General features: G+C 44.3%; 1 protein-coding gene across 2 annotated transcripts in view; it reads right to left on the bottom strand.

The window, feature by feature from the left end:
* LOC138783515 (carboxymethylenebutenolidase homolog) overlaps nt 1-19,400 on the bottom strand; it is a 49,104-nt gene that overhangs the window by 3,280 nt on the left and 26,424 nt on the right. For both annotated transcript variants that reach the window (XM_069958308.1, XM_069958309.1), the window contains exons 4-5: nt 15,740-15,882; nt 1,124-1,215 (exon numbers count right to left, since the gene is read on the bottom strand). In XM_069958308.1, coding sequence (XP_069814409.1) covers nt 1,124-1,215; nt 15,740-15,882 — 235 coding nt within the window. The remainder of the gene's footprint in view (nt 1-1,123; nt 1,216-15,739; nt 15,883-19,400) is intronic.

Below are 19,400 nucleotides of genomic sequence, written 5' to 3'. Positions count from 1 at the left end.
CGCGGTGGAACAATGCCTGTTGTTCTATGGGATCCCGGCCAGAGCTTACACACATCGTACACGCTCCGGCCGGGATCCCATACGCCGCCGCAAACAACTGACATGTCAGTTTTCTGCGGCCGGAGTTCAGTGAATTCCGGCCGCAGAAAGACCTGTCCGTTCACAGTGAAGCGAGCAGCTCCGGCCGCTAGCTTCATTGTGTGCTATGGGAAGCTCTGATGCGGGAGCGCGCTGATGGGCCCGCATCAGAGCTCTGCGGCCAGAAGGATCATCCGGTCTGTACTTAAAGTGTCACTGTCGTGAATTTTTTTTTTGCAGAAATCAATAGTCCAGGCGATTTTAAGAAACTTTGTAATTGGGTTTATTATCCGAAAAATGCATTTTTATCATGAAAAAGCAGTTTGAAGCTCTCCCCCCTGTCTTCATTGTTCTCCTATGGAGAGAGCTAAAGAAAAGACCAAAACAGGACAACAAAGAGTTAATCTACAAATCCCTCACGGGATATCTCATGTGACCATCACCAGTGACCAGTCTGAGCTCGGATTACAGCTGTCACCCAGCTCCATGCCTGTAATCCTCTGTTATCTGCTTTCTGCTGCCGGCTAACTCCCTCCTTCCTCCTCCCCCCTCCCCTCTCCCTAGAGCAGACAGGGGACGTCTCCTGCAACAAGTCACAATTTTCAGATTTTTCAGAGTGGATGAAAAAGAGGAAGGAGGGGGGGGACCTGGGAAAAGGCTTTTTACATGCAGATAATGGCAGATTTGGCTAATAAACCCAATTACAAAGTTTCTTAAAATCGCCTGGACTATAGATTTCTGCAACAAAAAAAAAAATACGACAGTGACTCTTTAAGTACCGGCCGAGATGATCCGGCCAGAGACCGGCCGTTCTGTGACCCAGCCGGGGTCACGGAGCGGCCAGTCTCTTACGTAGTGTGAACATAGCCTTAAAAGAAAAAGGTTTTTGCTGGATAGAATTATTTTGGTTTCTGTAATTAAATTGTGTCTTACAAGTTTGTTTTATATGTCATTACTTACAAAGTGCATATGACAGACTAGAGTCATTTTTACTGCTTATTTTTCTACATGAAACACTTAGAAAGGATCCATTACATCTCCTTACCTGTTCAAGAGGAATAATGGGGTCATTTTCTGCAAAAATAAACAATGTTGGATGTAATAATTGATACCGATCTTCTGTGGCTCGAATTATTCCTGTGTATAAAACAAACATAAACCAGTAATTTTTTTATAAGGACACTTACATATTTTATGTATGTTCACATTATAAACATCAGGATAAAAAACTCACCCCTCAGCTTGGTGTTGTCGCTCTGGGTTCCCCTGTCAGAAGGGGTGCAATCTTGTCCCTGTATATTGTGACATTATAGGAAATCACTAACCTCACTTGTAAGTCACTGCTGAGGCCAGTTACTGGCTACAATGTCACATACTCAGTGCACAAAGATGTTATTGCACTACCTCCATAGGGTAACCAGCAGCTGGCTAAATTGAGAGTTTAGTACATGTGTTTTGTATTTTGCATGATATTCCCTGCACATATGTAAGTTTTAAACAAGGCTAGAAAAGCTTCCTCAATAATAATTGTTATCATCACACAGTCTTGCTCATCATTATTGGCACCCATGAAGTCTAAGTACATAATGTGGAATATTTCCTGGGAAAAAAAAGTGAAACAGCTTTTTTGTTTAGAGCGCTTGTGTTAAATACTAAAGAGCAAGTGATAAATATTTAAAACAAAAACAATGGGAGGGAAAAATATAGAAACCTAAAGCTTGATGTGGCACTGGTATTGGCACCCTTTACATTTAAATAGTATGAATAGTTGAGTAGAGTCACTTGTGATAAACTGTCAGTGCCCATGTGACACAAATTAACCAATGAATGATGACTTAAGAGGACCTGTCACCTCCCGTGCCGGAGCAGAGCCCAGCCGACCCCCCGTTGGAGACCCTTATACTTACCCCGTGCACGAAGTCTCGCTCCTGGAGCCGCTCCCGTTGCTGAGAAATCACCGTTGGAAGCCCCGCGCCCGCACATCCGAGATAAGTCTGACGCTTATAGAGAATGACGGCTCCATTCATTCTCTATGGGCATCGGACTCATCTCTGATGCGCGCGCGCCGGACTTCCGTCTGTGATATCTCGGCAACGGGAGCGGCTCCAGAAGCGAGACTTCGTACACGGGGTAAATATAAAGGTCTCCATCGGGGGGTCGGCCGGGCTCTGTCCCGGCATGGGGGGTGACAGGTTCCCTTTAAGTGTATAAAAAACCTACATGTTTGGCCCTGTTTCTTTGTCACAATGGTGAAGGCAAAGGAGCTGTCTGAGGACATCAAAACTATTATTAGCAGACACAAGACTTCCAAAGGGCATAAAGGTGCTCTCCAAAGACTTTGATATCCCAGTTTCAACAGTGCGCAGTGTTACTAGGAAGTTTACCAAGTATGGGACCGCCAAGAACCTCCCTGGATGTGGGGGAAAGAAGAAAATTGACAAGGGATGTCTTGGATGGTTGCTGAGAATGGTGGACAAAACACCACTTCAAACATCCTGAGGCCAGGTTCAGACTATGTAACTGTGCGGCTGTATTTGCGGCTGTAATTGTGCGGCGGTATTTTTGGTGGTTCATGCGTACGCTGGAAAGTATAGGATATACGGCTGCACAGTGCACACTATGTATGAATCTACGGCCCGATCGTAAACGGACCTGTAAAAAATGAACAAGACCATTGTTTGCGGCTGGACATGCGGCCGAGGATTGACAGGCGGTCCGTACGGAGTACTTCAAAAATAGCCGGCAATGATGCCGAATGCCGATGCCTCTAATAGTTAATATATTAAATTAATAAAACACATTCTCTTTGTAATAAAGTCCCTTTCGTTGGTCAATAATTTAATTCTAACGAATCCATCATTTTGCAATTAAATATACTGTTAAAATAAATAGATATATAAATAAATGTATATTTATATATATATTTATTTTTTGACAGTATATTTAATTGCACAATGATGGATTCGTTAGAACTAAAATATTGACCAACGAAACTGAATTTATTTAAACGAAAATGTGTTTTATTAATCAAATATTAATTAGTACAGGAAGCTCCATAAGCCGTTAATTCATATGCCGGCAATAGAGCTTTCTGTACTAATCATCACTTTACTTTAATGAAAACATCAAATGTTTCTTCTAATTATGTTATCACAATAGCATTATTAGAAGAAACATTTAGAATTATATGTGCGCTCAGCTGATTGGCTGATCGGCTCAGCGCACGTATAATTAGCGGGTCCGCAGCACAGTGACTTCATTGTGCTGCAGACCAGCGAAGAGGACACATCGGGGTGAGTATACAGCTCTCCCCACCCCCTCCCCAGCACTGCACCCCTCCCAGCAAGGAAGGGGGGGTCAGTTAACCCCTTCCTTGCTGGGATGGGTGCAGTCTGACCCCCAAGGGGTTAAGGGGGATGCAATACATCCTCCCTTAACCCCTTGGGGGCCAGACTGTAAGCAGCGATCTGTAAAGATGCTGCATACTGTAAGGAGCACAACACCGCTCACAATGATGGGTGTTGTGCTCCTGTTTGTGTGTTTCTCCCTTTTTGTTTTTCAGATATCGGTATCCTGGGGATTACGTCGGATTCCGTGGACTACGTCGATGACCAGCGTTTTTTTAATGTTTTTTTTTTTATAAAATGGTCAATGAGGGGTGTGGGGGTGTTTTTATTTGAATAAAAAATTTTTTTAACTTGTGTCTTGTCTTTATTTCTTTACTTTATAGACTTAGTAGTGGAAGCCGTCTAATAGACGGAATCCATTACTAAGTTGGGGCCTAGTGTTAGCCGGTATAAAATGGCTAACACTAACCCCCTATTATTACTCCAGTACCCAATGCCACCAGGGGTACTGGGAAGAGCCGGGGCCAGTGGTCCCGGAGCGTCAAAATTGGCGCTCCTGGACCGGGCTGCAGCAGGCTGGTAAGGGCCTAAACCAATGGCTCTTCCCACCCTGGTGTTTTTTTTAAATTGTTTATTTATTTTAAAAAAAAACGCATAGGGTCCCCCCTATTTTTATAACCAGCCGGGTTAAAAACCAAACGACAGCAGCCTGGTAACACCAGGGTGGGAAGAGCCATTGGTTTAGGCCCTCCCCAGCCTAAATCTTACCAGCCTGCTGCCGCCCGGTCCAGGAGCGCCAATTTTGACGCTCCGAGACCACTGGCACCCGGCTCTTCCCAGTACCCCTGGTGGCATTGGGTACTGGGGTAATAATAGGGGGTTAGTGTTAGCCATTTTATACCGGCTAACACTAGGCCCCAACTTAGTAATGGATTCCGTCTATTAGACGGCTTCCACTACTAAGTCTATAAAGTAAAGAAATAAAGACAAGACACAAGTTAAAAAAAATTTTTATTCAAATAAAAACACCCCCACACCCCTCATTGACCATTTTATAAAAAAAAAACATTAAAAAAACGCTGGTCATCGACGTAGTCCACAGAATCCAACGTAATCCCCAGGATACCGATATCTGAAAAACAAAAAGGGAGAAACACACAAACAGGAGCACAACACCCATCCATGTGAGCGGTGTTGTGCTCCTTACAGTATGTAGCATCTGTATTGCATCCCCCTTAACCCCTTGGGGGCCAGACTGATGTCAGACTGCACCCATCCCAGCAAGGAAGGGGTTAACTGACCCCCCCTTCCTTGCTGGGAGGGGTGCAGTGCTGGGGAGGGGGTGGGGAGAGCTCTATACTCACCCCGATGTGTCCTCTTCGCTGGTCCGCAGCACAATGAAGTCACTGTACTGCGGACCGGCTCATTATACGTGCGCTGAGCCGATCAGCCAATCAGCTGAGCGCACATATAATTCTAAATGTTTCTTCTAATAATGCTATTGTGATAACATAATTAGAAGAAACATTTAATGTTTTCATTAAAGTGATGATTAGTACAGAAAGCTCTATTGCCGGCATATGAATTAACGGCTTATGGAGCTTCCTGTACTAATTAATATTTAATTCATAAAACACATTTTCGTTGAAATAAATTCAGTTTCGTTGGTCAATAATTTAATTCTAACGAATCCATCATTGTGCAATTAAATATACTGTCAAAAAATAAATATATATATATATATAAATATACATTTATTTATATATCTATTTATTTTAACAGTATATTTAATTGCAAAATGATGGATTAGTTTAAATGTAATTATTGAACAACGAAAGGCAGTTTATTACAACGAAAATGTGTTTTATTATTTTAATAGATTAACCATGAGAGACATCGGCATACTGCAGAGGATCGCAAACCCCGGTAATAGCAATTCATGTAAACTGTGTTCCCTGCTTTCCCAGATGCATCCAGAGGTGTTTGCATCACTTTCTTAAGATCTTATTTGTTATTTTTAGTTGAACCAGATTTCAAAGTAAATGACCGTATGTTTTGAGCCGCATGTCTATTTTTTCCCACGGCCGGAGTTTCATCCGCACATTTACAGCCGCATAAAAAATACAGCCGCACAGTTACATAGTGTGAACCTAGCCTGAAACAAGAACTGAAGGCCAACCTGAAACAGTCTGGGGTCATGGTTTAACCCCTTAGTGACCGCCGATACGGCTTTCTACGGCTTTCTACGGCGGTCACTAATGGGCCTTATTCTGCTGCCATCAGCTTTTTACGGCGATGGCAGAGAATAAGGCTGCGGGGCCGGGACGGCCCCCACCCCATCCCCCCGGCTACCGGATATAGCTGAGGGGTTGGGGCAGTGTGTGGGGTCCGTCCCGGCCCCCCCCCTTACCGACGATCGCCGCTATTAACGTTATAGCGGCGGCCGTCGGTAAAGAGGATTACCGGTGCTGCCGCCGCCTTTCATCTCCCCCCGCCGTGAATCTACGGCGGGGGGAGATGAAATAAGTGTCCCCCAGACCTCAGATCAGCCCCCCCTAGTAGGGCGATCACTAACCCCCCTCCCCCGGCGGCCATCATTTCCAAGATGGCCGCCGCCATCGCTGTGAACCGACTAACGTCGGTTCACAGCGATGAAAGAGTTAAAATGAATGAAAGCCCCATGCTCTCCGCCACCGGAGGTAGCGGAGAGCATGGGGCAGTCATCGGGGACCCCCCTGTGGGGTCCCGGTACAAGCGATCAGCGGTATATACTATATACCGCTGATCGCTTGTACCATGTGCTCCCGGCACTTTTTATCCCCTGTCACCATGAATGATTGGTGACAGGGGATAAAAAGTGATGTCCCCCCACCCCCCAAGTCGCCCCCCACCCCCCCTGTCACCCCCGTCCCCCAGTCACCCCCCCTTCCCCATTTACTCACCGGATCCACGGAGCTCCTTCCTCCTCGACGTCCTGGCTGGTTATGAAGTGCGCATGCGCTTCACAACCAGCCAAGCTCTGAAAATTTAAAGTGACAGAGACCAATTTGGTCTCTGTCACTGAACTATGATTACTGTGATAGAAAATATCACAGTAATCATAGTAATACAGTGAAAATGAATATGTAAAGTACAAAAAGTGACAAACATACAAAAAAATAAAACACACACTTTTTATTATAGTAATAATTGCAGTTTACTCCCAAATTACCCCTAACCCCTCCCCAGATTACCCGTAACCACCGCACGTTGCCCGTAACCACCGCACGTTGCCCGTAACCACCGCACGTTGCCCGTAACCACCGCACGTTGCCCGTAACCACCGCAAATTGCCAGTGACCCCCTCCAGATTGCCCGTAACCACCGCACGTTGCCCGTAACCACCGCAAATTGCCAGTGACCCCCTCCAGATTGCCCGTAACCACCCCAAATTACATGTACCCACCCCAGATTACCTATAAGCACTTCAGTTTATCAGTAACAATCCCAGATTGTCTGTAACCCTTCCAGGTTGCACATAACCCCCCCAGGTTCCCCGTAATCATGCCAGATTACATGTAACCCCCCCAGATTGCACGTAACCACCGCGCGTTGCCTCTGACCACGCCACGATGCCTCTGACCACGCCACGATGCCTCTGACCACCGCACGTCGCCTCTGACCTCCACACGTCGCCTCTGACCTCCACACGTCGCCTCTGACCACCGCACGTCGCCTCTGACCACCACACGTCGCCTCTGACCACCCCAAATTGCCAATGACCCCCTCCAGATTGCGGTGCCCATGTCAGATTACAGGTACCCACCCCAGATTGCCTATAAGAACTTCAGTTTATCCGTAACCACCCCACATTGCCCGTAACAACCCCACGTTGCCCGTAACCACCCCAGATTGTCTGTAAGCACAGCAGGTTGCCCGTAACCAGCCCACGTTGCCCGTATCCACCCCAGATTGTCTGTAAGCACTGCAGGTTGCCCGTAACCAGCCCACGTTGCCTGTAACCACCCCAGATTGTCTGTAAGCATTGCAGGTTGCCCGTAACCACCCCACGTTGCCCGTATCCACCCCAGATTGTCTGTAAGCACTGCAGGATGCCCGTAACCACCCCACGTTTCCCGTAACCATCCCAGATTGTCTGTGAGCACAGCAGGTTGCCCGTAACCAGCCCACGTTGCCTGTAACTAGCCCACGTTGCCTGTAACCAGCCCACGTTGCCTGTAACCAGCCCACGTTGCCTGTAACCACCCCACGTTGCCGTAACCACAGCAGGTTGCCCGTGACCACCACAGGTTGCCCATAACCACCACACGTTGCCCGTAACCACCCCGCGTTGCCTGTAACCACCCCACGTTGCCTGTAACCACAGCAGGTTGCCCGTGACCACCCCATGTTGTCCGTAATCACCCCAGATTACCTGTAACCACCTCAGGTTGCCCATAACCACCCCTGGTTGCCCGTAACCACCCCACATTACCTGTAATCTCATTTTTTTTATTTTATTTTAATAACTGCGCTATTCTAATAACCATTACTAGCTGCGGTTTTGCTCCTGTAAATTGGCGCTCCTTCCCTTCTGAGCCCTGCTGTGTGCCCATACAGTGGTTTATGCCCACATATGATGTACCGTTTTACTCAGGAGAACCTGCGTTACAGATTTTGGGGTGCGTTTTCTCTCCTGTTCCTCGTCAAATTGAGAAATTTCAAACTAAACCAACATATTATTGGAAAAATTCGAGTTTTTCATTTTTACTGGCCAATTTTGAATACTTTCCTCTAATACCTGTGGGGTAAAAATGGTCACCACACCCCAAGATGAATTCTTTGAGGGGTGCTCTTTCCAAAATGTGGTGACTTTTGGGGGGAATCTATTCTGCTGACACTACAGGGGCTCAGCAAACGCACCTGGCGCTCAGAAACTTCTTCAGAAAAATCTGCACTGAAAATGCTAATTGGCGCTCCTTCCCTTCTGAGCCCGGCTGTGTGCCCATGCAGTGGTTTATGCCCACATATGGGGTACCGTTCTACTCAGGAGAACCTGCTTTACATATATTGGGGTGACATTTCTCTCCTGTTCCTCGTGAAATTGAGAAATTTCAAACTAAAGGAACATATTATTGGAAAAATTTGAGTTTTTCATTTTTACTGTCTACTTTTGAATACTTTCCTCAAATACCTGTGGGGTCAAAATGCTCACCACACCCCAAAATAAATTCTATGAGGGGTGCACTTTCCAAAATGGAGTAACTTATTGGGAGATTTTACTCTGCGGACACTACAGGGGCTCTGCAAACGCACCTGGCACTCGGAAACTTCTTCAGCAAAATCTGCATTGAAAAAGCTAATTGGCGCTCCTTCCCTTTTGAGCCCTCCTGTGTGCCCATACAGTGGTTTACGCCCACATATGGGGTACCATTGTACTCAGGAGAACCTGCGTTACAAATTTTGTGGTACTTTTTTCCTCTTGTTCCTCGTGAAATTGAGAAATTTCAAACTAAAAGAACATAATATTGGAAAAATTTTAGTTTTTCATTTTTACTGTCTACTTTTGAATACTTTCCTCTAATACCTGTGGGGTCAAAATGGTCACCACACACCAAGATGAATACTTTGAGGGGTGCACTTTCCAAAATGGAGTGACTTATGGCGAGATTTTACTCCGCTGGCACTACAGGGGCACTGCAAACGCACCTGGCGCTCGGAAACTTCTGCAGCAAAATCTGCATTGAAAAAGCTAATTGGCGCTCCTTCCCTTCTGAGCCCTCCTGTGTGCCCATGCAGTGGTTTATGCCCACATATGGGGTACCATTGTACTCAGGAGAACCTGCGTTACAAATTTTGGGGTACTTTTTTCCTCTTGTTCCTCGTGAAATTTCAAACTAAACGAACATATTATTGGAAGAATTCGAGTTTTTCATTTTTACTGTCTTCTTTTGAATACTTTCCTGTAATACCTGTGGGGTCAAAATGGTCACCACACACCAAGATGAATTCTTTGAGGGGTGTACTTTCCAAAATGGGGTGACTTATGGGGGGTTTTCTCTCTGCTGACACTACAGGGGCTCTGCAAACGCACCTGGCGCTCAGAAACTTCTTCAGCAAAATTTGCATTGGAAAAGCTAATTGGCGCTCCCTTCCTTCTGAGCCCTGCTGTGTGCCCATACAGTGGTTTACGCCCACATATGGGGTACCGTTGTACTCAAGAGAACCTGCATTACAAATTTTGGGGTGCTTTTTGTCTCATATTCCTTTTGAAAATGAGAAACTTTAATCTAAACGTATATATTATTGGAAAATTTAAATTTTCAATTTTTTTACTGCCTAATTGTGAATACTTTCCTCCAGCCCCTGTAGGGTTAAAATGCTCATTATACCCCTAGATTAATTCTTTAAGGTGTGTAGTTTCCAAAATGGGGTCACTTATGGGGGTTTTCAGGATACCAGACTTCTAAATCCATTTAAAAAAAGAACTGGTCCCTAAAAAAATCAGTTTCACGAAAATGTGATAATTTGCTGATAAATTTCTAAGCCCCATAACACCCTAAAAAAGTAAAATATGTTTCCCAAATTATGCCAGAATAAAGAAGACATATTGGTAATGTGACTTAGTAACTAATTTATGTGCTACGACTTTCTTTTTTTAGAAGCAGAGAATTTCAAAGTTCATAAAATGCAAATTTTTTTAATTTTTCATGATATTTTGATGTTTTTCACAAAAAACACACAAAGTAGTGACCAAATTTTGCCACTAACATAAAGTGCCATATGTCACGAAAAAACAATCTCAGAATCGCTAGCATACGTTAAAGCATCACTGAGCTATAAGAGCATAAAGTGAGACAGGTCAGATTTTGAAAAATTAGCCTGGTCATTAAGGCCAAAACTAGCTGCAGCACAAAGGGGTTAAACAACTAAATTATTTAAAGGGGTACTCTGGGCAAGAGCCTTGTTTGATATATGCACATATGTGGTGTTTAAAAATAATGTACCACACTTACCTCCCTGGCTCCCAAGATGTCGCCGGTATCTCACCCACTCAGTCCTGGCCGCTTCCAGGACCTTTAGTCGTGATGTTGCAGTCCCGCCCTGCAACATCACAACAACAGGTCCCTGGGGCTGATGCACAGAGGGACAGAGAAGGTAAAATACAAGTGGCGCCACAGGAGCCAGGGAGTTGAGTATACTTTATTATTGTTAGGGCTGCGGTGGTGTCCTGTGCTCCGGGCCGCGGCCGCAACTCCCCTCCGTCCCAGGCAGCCGCCGGTGACCGTGTGCAGGGACCCGGCGCTGCGGCTAGTTCGGCCCCCGGGGGCGCCTTACCTCGCCCCGCTCCTGTCTCCATCTGTCCCGGCCAGCGCGCAAGTCCCCGCCTCCCAGGGCCCGCGCCGGCTGTCACAGATTTAAAGGGCCAGTCCGCCCCTAATTGGTATTTGCACATAATCACTCCCTATAAATCCCAGCATGCCCTGTCCCTCGTGTTGGAGCCTCTACATGCTTCCCTTAGTGTTTTGGCCCAGCTCCCTGTTCCGTTGTTCCTGTCCATTGCCTCTGCCACCTGTGGTTACGCCTAAGACCACCATCTGCCTACTGCTCCTGCTCACCTTGCCTGCCGTTACCAGCAAATCAAGCCAGGGGTAGCGACCTGGGGGTCGCCTGCCGAAGAAAGCCCATCCCGCCTTGCGGAGGGCTCTGGTGAAAACCAGCGTCCCCTTAGACTCCGCTCCCTGGTGCAGTTTATGCCATCGCTGGTGACGGTACAGGGAATCCACTACCCCAGTCGTGACAATTATTTTTAACACCTCATCTCTGGGCATAATTTTAAAAAGGCCCTTGCCTGGAGTACCCTTTTAAGCATTATAAAGATAGATAATACATAAGTGAAGAGTCAAAAAGGCAGGGCCATGATGCTTTTAAGCAAGTGGGCAGGGGTAAAAGGGGGCATAATCTTACGTAGTAAACTAGCAGTTAACAGTGCTTTCTTCTTACTGTTTGGAGTCCACTTTCCATACATACTATCAATAGCGATCACCACATTTAAACAATTTTGACAACAGCTGGTGATTCAGGGGCACGATTGGTAGCCCTACGATGTAATGGCTTCAGGGCCAGTGTCAGAACCCGGCTTAGTTGTGCAAGTGCTGGAGCCCACTACACCTCTAGGGGTCCCAGTACTTGCCCCCCACCCCAGAACTCACAGCCTGGGCCAGTACTGTCACCACCCAGCACCCGGCAAGAACCAAGCACAGTGCCTAATCATTCCCCCCTCCCCTCACACACACACACAAGCCAACATAAAGTTTGACCCGGAGACAGCTACACGGGCACAGTGGTCGCCATCTCTACGCGCTGGTCTCAGGCTCCACGTCCCACCTGCGGCACCACATGTCCCAATAAGTGACGTCACTCATCTCCATCTTAGCAGGCTGCAGTCCCGCCTCCTGCGGCAAGCAAAGACTGAGGACCAGGTCAGTATTCTTGAGGGGGGAAGGGCGCAAGGCCATGGTGGTAATTTGTGGCATTACTCTCAGCAGAGGTGGGGGAGGGCAGGTTCCTCTGCTGAGACCCCCTAATAGTGTCACTAGGCTACTGCTTGCTAGTGATAGTGTCTTTATTTTTTTTTAAAAAAACAGGGTAAAATAAAGAAGACCGGACTACTTCGGATTTTTACTTTTCTATATAATAATTTATTTTAATATCTTTTTAAACTTTTTTTGCTTACTTATTTTTGGCTTAGTAGTAGAAGCCATATACTAAATTGTGTCCATTACTAAGCCAGGGCTTAGCATTATCCCATAGAAGAGTTAACACTAACCCCCCAGATATTACCCTGGAAACCACAACCTTAGTCGGGAAGAGGTATCGGGAAGAGACTGGAGCATCAGAAAATGACAATCAAGGATTATTAGGCTGACAACGGCCAAAATAAATGGTCCATTCCACCCTGTCAGACTGTTACTGCTTAGTTTTGTATCTAGCTGGTTATGGAAAATAGGGGGGACCCCATGCATTTTTATTTATTTATTTATTAAACTAATGCATGGGGTCCCCCCCTATTTTCCATAACCAACCATTTTTTATAATAAGCTAATTGGCTGATGTGTATATATAATATATATTGTTTATCTCTGATCAAATATCCCGTACTTTTGTGGGACTCTTGCTGTTTGATATACCGCGCCCCCTCTCTCCTCCCCTTTTAGTTTCCTTTTTGGTTTCTTTTATGTTCTGTTACTTCTGTAAATATGTAAATATCACCTGATACTATGGAGTACGCTGTGGGGTTGTAAATATTAGTTACTGTATATAGTTTAGCTCAGAAGGTAGTCGGTGTCAGCAACACGCGGTGGGTTACTTTTCCATTAAATCTCCATATGTTATATCTTTAGAACGACTGTTTGTATGGTCGCCTAGTTACAGCGGTCACATGACTATTGAGCTGACGGCATTCCGGAAGTGACGGCTTGGAGCGCATTTTGCGTTCCACAGGACCGGAAGTAGGAAGTGACGCAGTGGATGCATGTAGGACCGCAAGGTATTTGAATCTCCATACTGTTGTAAGGTGGACAGGAGCCGCACATTCATCGCCGCCCGTTACCTGAGGCCATTGGGCCACGTGAGTGCAGTGATCCTAACTTATTTGGATCAACTGCTTTAGCCACATTACGTTGTTTTGTTATATTGCCCACCCTATCCGTATACTGAATGACCCCCCTGATGAGTATCATTACGAAACACTGGTGTCGGGAGTGTATCTAGGAAGGGATACTATAGGGTAAGTGGCGTTAGGGGTAGTACGGGGCAGGGGCCGCCCTTTCTAGGGCGATCACCCCGCTACACCCTGAGCGAGCAGGGATAGTATGGTGCACCTATAGGGAGCTATAGTGACTGTTACTCCCACCACCTATCCGTATTTAAGGATCTGCTCCTATTGGTAGATAGCCCATGTATGGACGTATGCACTTTAGTAAGATGGTTCACATGACATTTTTTTAGATTTATTTATATAGTGTCTAGGAACTGAATTTGATGTGTTGACCGACGTCTATATAGGCTACTACTTAATATTTATAGGCGTGTGGACTTCGGGTCCGTTAATATTATGGTGGAGGTTGTTGTTGTGCACATTTTGGTGTGAGTATTTTTTATATCTAGTAATTAATAAAGGTTATATTTTAATAGGATCCTAACTGTGATTAGTACCAACCATCAGCAGTCTGACTTTATAAGGGTGGCAAGGGCCATTTATTTTGGCCGTTGCTAGCTTAATAACACCAGCTTGCTGCCGCCCAGTGTGGAATTTGTCATTTTCTGATGGTCCAGGCCTGATGGTAACTGACTCTTTTTGATACCCCTTGTGGATGAGGTTAGTAAAAAGTAGGAGGTTAGTGTTAGCTGTTCTACAGGCTAATGCTTAGCCTTGACTTAGTAATGGATGCCAGCTATTAGACTACTGTACTTCCACTACTAAGCAAAAAAAAAAAAAAAACACAACAATTTTGAAAATATCTTTATTGCAATAAAAGGCCCCAGAAAACCCTTCTTGACCCTTTTATTATATGAAAAAGTAATATTCTTATTCCCAAAGTAGTCTTCTCTTCTTTACAGTCTCACTGAGTAGCAACCAGTATTCTACTGCCACTGTTAGGGGGTTCTCTCAGCAGAGGCCCTTGATCTCTCCCTGCCCCCTTGGCCGAGACCGCCTAATAATGATGCCACATGATTTGCTCCACAAAGGGGCCCATCCCTAAATTGTTGGGTGCCAACTGGCTGTCATGTCAACCCGATGCCTGCTGTGACGGATCTGCTGATCTGCAAGATCAATGCAATGCATTGAATTGATTTATGGTATCGGGAACTGGCCACAGCCTGTGTCTGGATTGCAGCCACACCCCTTTGTCCTGCCTCCAAACTCTTCTTCTCCTTTTCTTTGCACAATCAGGAGAATATTGCATGAATTGATGATGACATACATCAGGGTAAGATGGATTTCTGCAGGCACATGGCAAAGGCACAGCCTAATAAAGTCTATTATTTCCTCAACTGTAAAAACCTATATAATAACGTACACAGAAAAAAATGGTCATTTAGAAGAAGTCTGCTTGAAAGATTTATTTTATGCAATCCTTAGAATATATGAATAAGGAGGTGTGCCCCCGTAATGTTGCACTAGGACCATGCAGTGCCTAGTTTTATTTGGCCTCAGCCTTAACTATGTATGCGCTGTTTCTAGTTTTGTGAATAAGGGTCCTCTACAGTGGTCTGTGAGTCAAATTCTAAATTCTTTTTTTAAGTTATTGCCTTGTAATGTATACTGCATTCCCCAACTACTATACTGATAGGGTAAACAGTTGCCATGAAGTGTTAAGCCCCTATTCCACGGAGTCTCTAGTCTACGGATCGATAATCGATTCGGCCGATTATCGCTCCGTGGACTAGAGACAGCAATTAGCCAATGATCGTTGTCATCGGATGATCGTTGATATAGGCCTATATTTGTCAGGCACCGACTGCGTACCGCTACGTGGAATAGCAGTGTGCAGCCGGTGACTGACGATATACATTACCTATTCATGGTGCAGGTCTTCTCTTCTCCTGCTTCTTCCCGGGTCCCGCGTGTTCCTCCAGCGTCAGGGCGACCTGTGCCGCGGCAGTCCCGACCAGTGATTGGCTGAGTGGCTTGTCAGCTGATACAGGCCGCCCTGAAGCTGGAGGAATGCGCGGGACCCGAGAGAAGCAGGAGAAGAGGAGCCCTGCACCATCGGTAACAATGTCCTTGCAGCCCTTGTTTAACGATAATCGGCGCCGTGGAATAGACCCAGTAAGAAAACATAAATGTAAACATAAATGTAAGTGCAATGGCATTGGGTTTAATTGTTCCCACACTGGATTACTGTAAGGGTCTTGATAGGACCATGTGTGCACAAATGATTAACCTTTCCATGGTACAAATAGTTATCCTTTTAGTAGCAAAATCGGCCTGTGTATGGTACTGATTGCACTAAGAGATACTGACAGATTTCTCGCCTGTGTCCATAGTGTCTGCGTGCTTGATTTGCTGATGGCAAAAGATGAAATTGCTCCTTACCAATTATTCCGCCGGATTCACAAAGAGGCGCATGCCTGCCTGCGTATGGTGGGCGCAGAAATCTACACCTGCAACCCCGCCCAACTGGCAGGTGGGGGAAACGGCTGGCATACGCCATGGAGAAGGGACGAATGTCCCCCATTGCGTTCTACTTACCAACACCGTTTGTTATTGGCTTGCCTTCACCTATTTCTAACATTAAACAGTATGTACAATCAAGCATGACACTTACCATAAAAAGAAACCCCAGCTTTTAGCTCAGGATACTTTAACATTAGATGATGAGTGACAATACCACCCCAGCAAAATCCAACAACTCCAATTTTTGTCACATGACATTCTTTTTTAAGATAGTTGAAAACAACTTCAGCCTCCCTGTAACAAATAAATAAAAGGAATAATAATAATAATATTTAAAATATTTATAATTCATCCAGACAGGATATATAGCAAGACAACTACTATATATATATATATATATATATATATATATATATATATATATATACAGACAGATTTATCTGACATATTTTTGAAGCCAAGGCCAGGAATGGATTTGAAAAGAGAAGAAAACTCGGTCTTTGCTTTATGATCTGCTCTCTGTTTATAGTCTGTTCCTGGCTTTGGCTTCAAAAATCTGTAGATAAATCTTTCTGTGTTAATTGTGAAAATGATGTTTTCTTTTTCCAAATTGTCATTTTCACAAAAAAAACAAAAAACAACAACAACCTATAAGTCACTATGCACCTGTCACTGACTAATCCGGACCCCCGCAGCCCTCTCAGTCAGGCTCTATGCGTAGATCGCCGATAACACTGATCTATGCTATGGAATGGCACATCATATTTCAGTGTATGCAATCTAATGATTGCATGTTTTACAGTAAAATAAAAGTGTTTTAAAAAATGTGTAATAAAAAAAAGTTTTTAAAAGTTTTTGAAAAAACCCTTATATAACTTCCCCCACAATAAAAGTTTAATATACCCCCTTGCCATTATAAATATCTAAATATGTAAAATAAATAAACATAATGGGGGAGATATATGAAAAGGTGTAAATATACACCTGGTGTAAACTGCCCACAGCAACCAATCACAGCTCCTCTTTTATCCTACCAGACCTGAAAGCTGAGCTGTGATTGGTTGCTGTGGGCAGTTTACACCAGGTGTATATTTACACCCTTTTATAAATCTCCCCCATTATATATCGTAGTGTGTGGAAACATTCGATCTATTAAAATATAACATTATTGTTCCCAATGAATGGCGTAAATGGAAAAAACACTGGGATTGCTGATTTTTTTAAATGATATAATAGAAAAAATAATAAAAAGCTATCAAAATTTTTCCCTTACACCAATATGATACCAATAAAAACAAGAGATCATGGTACATGGACACCCCAACCAGCCCTGTAGGTGGAAAAATAAAACCGCTATGGCTCTTAGAAGGCGAGGGGAACATTGCACTAATTTGACCCGGACATCCGTGCATCAAACAAAAACAAATAAACAGTGCCCTCAGTGCTTCAGACCTGGGGACAAAAGTGTAGTAGAAAATAGTGAGCCATTTGGACGTGTGTCTCCCATCCAAATTGAGTTCCTGTACATGCATGTGTGCTGCCACTCCAAACATTCTCTATTAGAGCGAGTTCATACTACGGAATTTGCGTGGATAAAATCTGGCGGATTCAGTTACTTAGAGGGAGAAAAAAATGAGAAAGACGCCTGAGGAATCTATATAATAGGTGATAAGTGCTTGGTGGGGGTCTAACTGCTGGTACCCACAAGAACAGGAGTCCTGCATACCCTTGTTTGAATAAAGCAGTAGTCGTGTATGCACACTGCCACTCCAATCAAACTCTAGAGGGCTGACAAAGATAGCAGATAAGGTAGTGGAATACTTGACTGGGCCTCACAAGCTTCTCTACATGGCAGGTCCACAAGGTTGCTGATGGGAGACTGCAAACCCTGTTGCATCATACCCTAATAGACTGGGCAAGGTAATCACTGCCAAAGGTCTGAAGACTTATATCAATACAATCTTTTTATTTTTCAATATTAATAAATTAGGAAAGATTTCTAAAATTCGGTTTTCACTTTGTCATTATGGGATAGTAAGTGCAGAATAAGGCCGGGTTCACGCAAGGTATAACACCGGCCGTTCTGTGACCTGGCCAGGTCACAGAACGGCCGGTGTTACTGAAGATCATCCAGGCTGGTACTGCAGTACCGGCCTGATGATCTTCATTTCTGGTAAATTCGGATGCGGCTGCACCATTGTGTGAACTGACACGTCTGCTGCGGCAGCTATTCAATGAATAGCGGCTGCAGAAAACTGACATGTCAATGAATAGCGGCTGCAGAAAACTGACAAGTCAATGAATAGCTCTGCAGAAAACTGACATGTCAATGAATAGCGCTGCAGAAAACTGACATGTCAGTTTTTCGTGTGGCCAGATGGAATCCCGGTCGCAGCGTATACTATATGTATACGCTTTGAACAGGATTCCATTCATTGAAATGCAATATATGTTTTGTATAAATCACGGGCGTTGTTGCAAACTGTAAAAACGGCCGTGATTTATACAAAACATACATTATGTGAACATAGCCTAATGGTGGAAAATTACAGGGTTTTGCTTACCTCCATGCTGTCCAGTTGACAATTTGCTCCTAGAGCCTGCCCTTAGGCACACTCTGGTAGCAGAGCGCCGATGTCACTGCTGAATGCTATGCAATGGCATAGCATGGACTGGTATAAGCAATCTGATGGTTACTTTAGTCCTCTAGGGGGACTTAAAAAGTGTAAAAATAAAAATATACATTTATAATATAACAATATTGTTTCCAGAAACAATATGTATCAGAAAAAAATCCCAATCTACAACAATACCAATAAAAACTGTAAATCATGGTGCAAAAAATGAGGCCCCAAACAGCTTGATGGAAAAATTTGAAAAAAATTCACAATAACACACTAATTATTCACTAAATAACACACATTACAAAGTTATACAACTTTGTAATGTATGTTATGTTGGTGAATGGCCCCCTTTCCCGTGTTTCCCCCCCCACCCACGCTAGATCCGGAAATGTAGTGCTCTATAAGATTACATCATTGTCACAAGATGGCGGAGGGGGGTTGACACGGATCAGGTGAGTATAGAACACCACACTTCCGGGTCTAGCGTGGGTTGGGGGGGAAACACGGGGAAGGGGGCCATTCACTGACATAACATACATTACAAAGTTGTATAACTTTGTAATGTGTGTTATTTAGTGAATAATTGTTTAGCGCCGCACTACCCCTTTAATATTTATTTGTAAAAACAGTAAAATATAAAGAAAAGCTATGTAAACAAAGTATGGTATTCAGACAGAATGATTTGCAATGATGATTGAATAATTTTGATTGTATATAAATTATAAAGATAGATACATAGATAAATTACAACAATAACAACGTCTCATTGAAACATCAGGATGAGGCCTTAAAGGAGAACTCTGGCCAACATCTATTTTTTAATTTGTTATTTTATAAGCAAAGTTAGACAAATTCCTAATATACACTAATTATGGGAAATGCACATATAGTACTATTATCCTCAATTTAGTAGTTCAGATAGGCTTCAATTTCTCTAAAAAAAAATGTGACGTCTCAACCCCAGTGTATGTACCTACAGGGTCCAGCAGGGGTGTAGTATATATATATTAGATGTAAAAAATAACAGGGCCATTCCTGCACAAAATTCAGCTACCCAAACAGCCCAGTCCTGTGCAGCGGGCTAAACACTCCTCAGTCGCAGTCCCTGCTGCCTCTCTCCCGCTGCAGTAATTGATCAGGTTTGGAGGGAGAGAAGCAGCGGGGACCATGATAGAGAAGCGTTCACCC

This window comes from Dendropsophus ebraccatus, chromosome 2 (assembly GCF_027789765.1).
Source record: "Dendropsophus ebraccatus isolate aDenEbr1 chromosome 2, aDenEbr1.pat, whole genome shotgun sequence".
In the NCBI taxonomy this organism is placed as follows: domain Eukaryota; kingdom Metazoa; phylum Chordata; class Amphibia; order Anura; family Hylidae; genus Dendropsophus; species Dendropsophus ebraccatus.
This window is presented reverse-complemented; position numbering and strand designations above follow the sequence as displayed.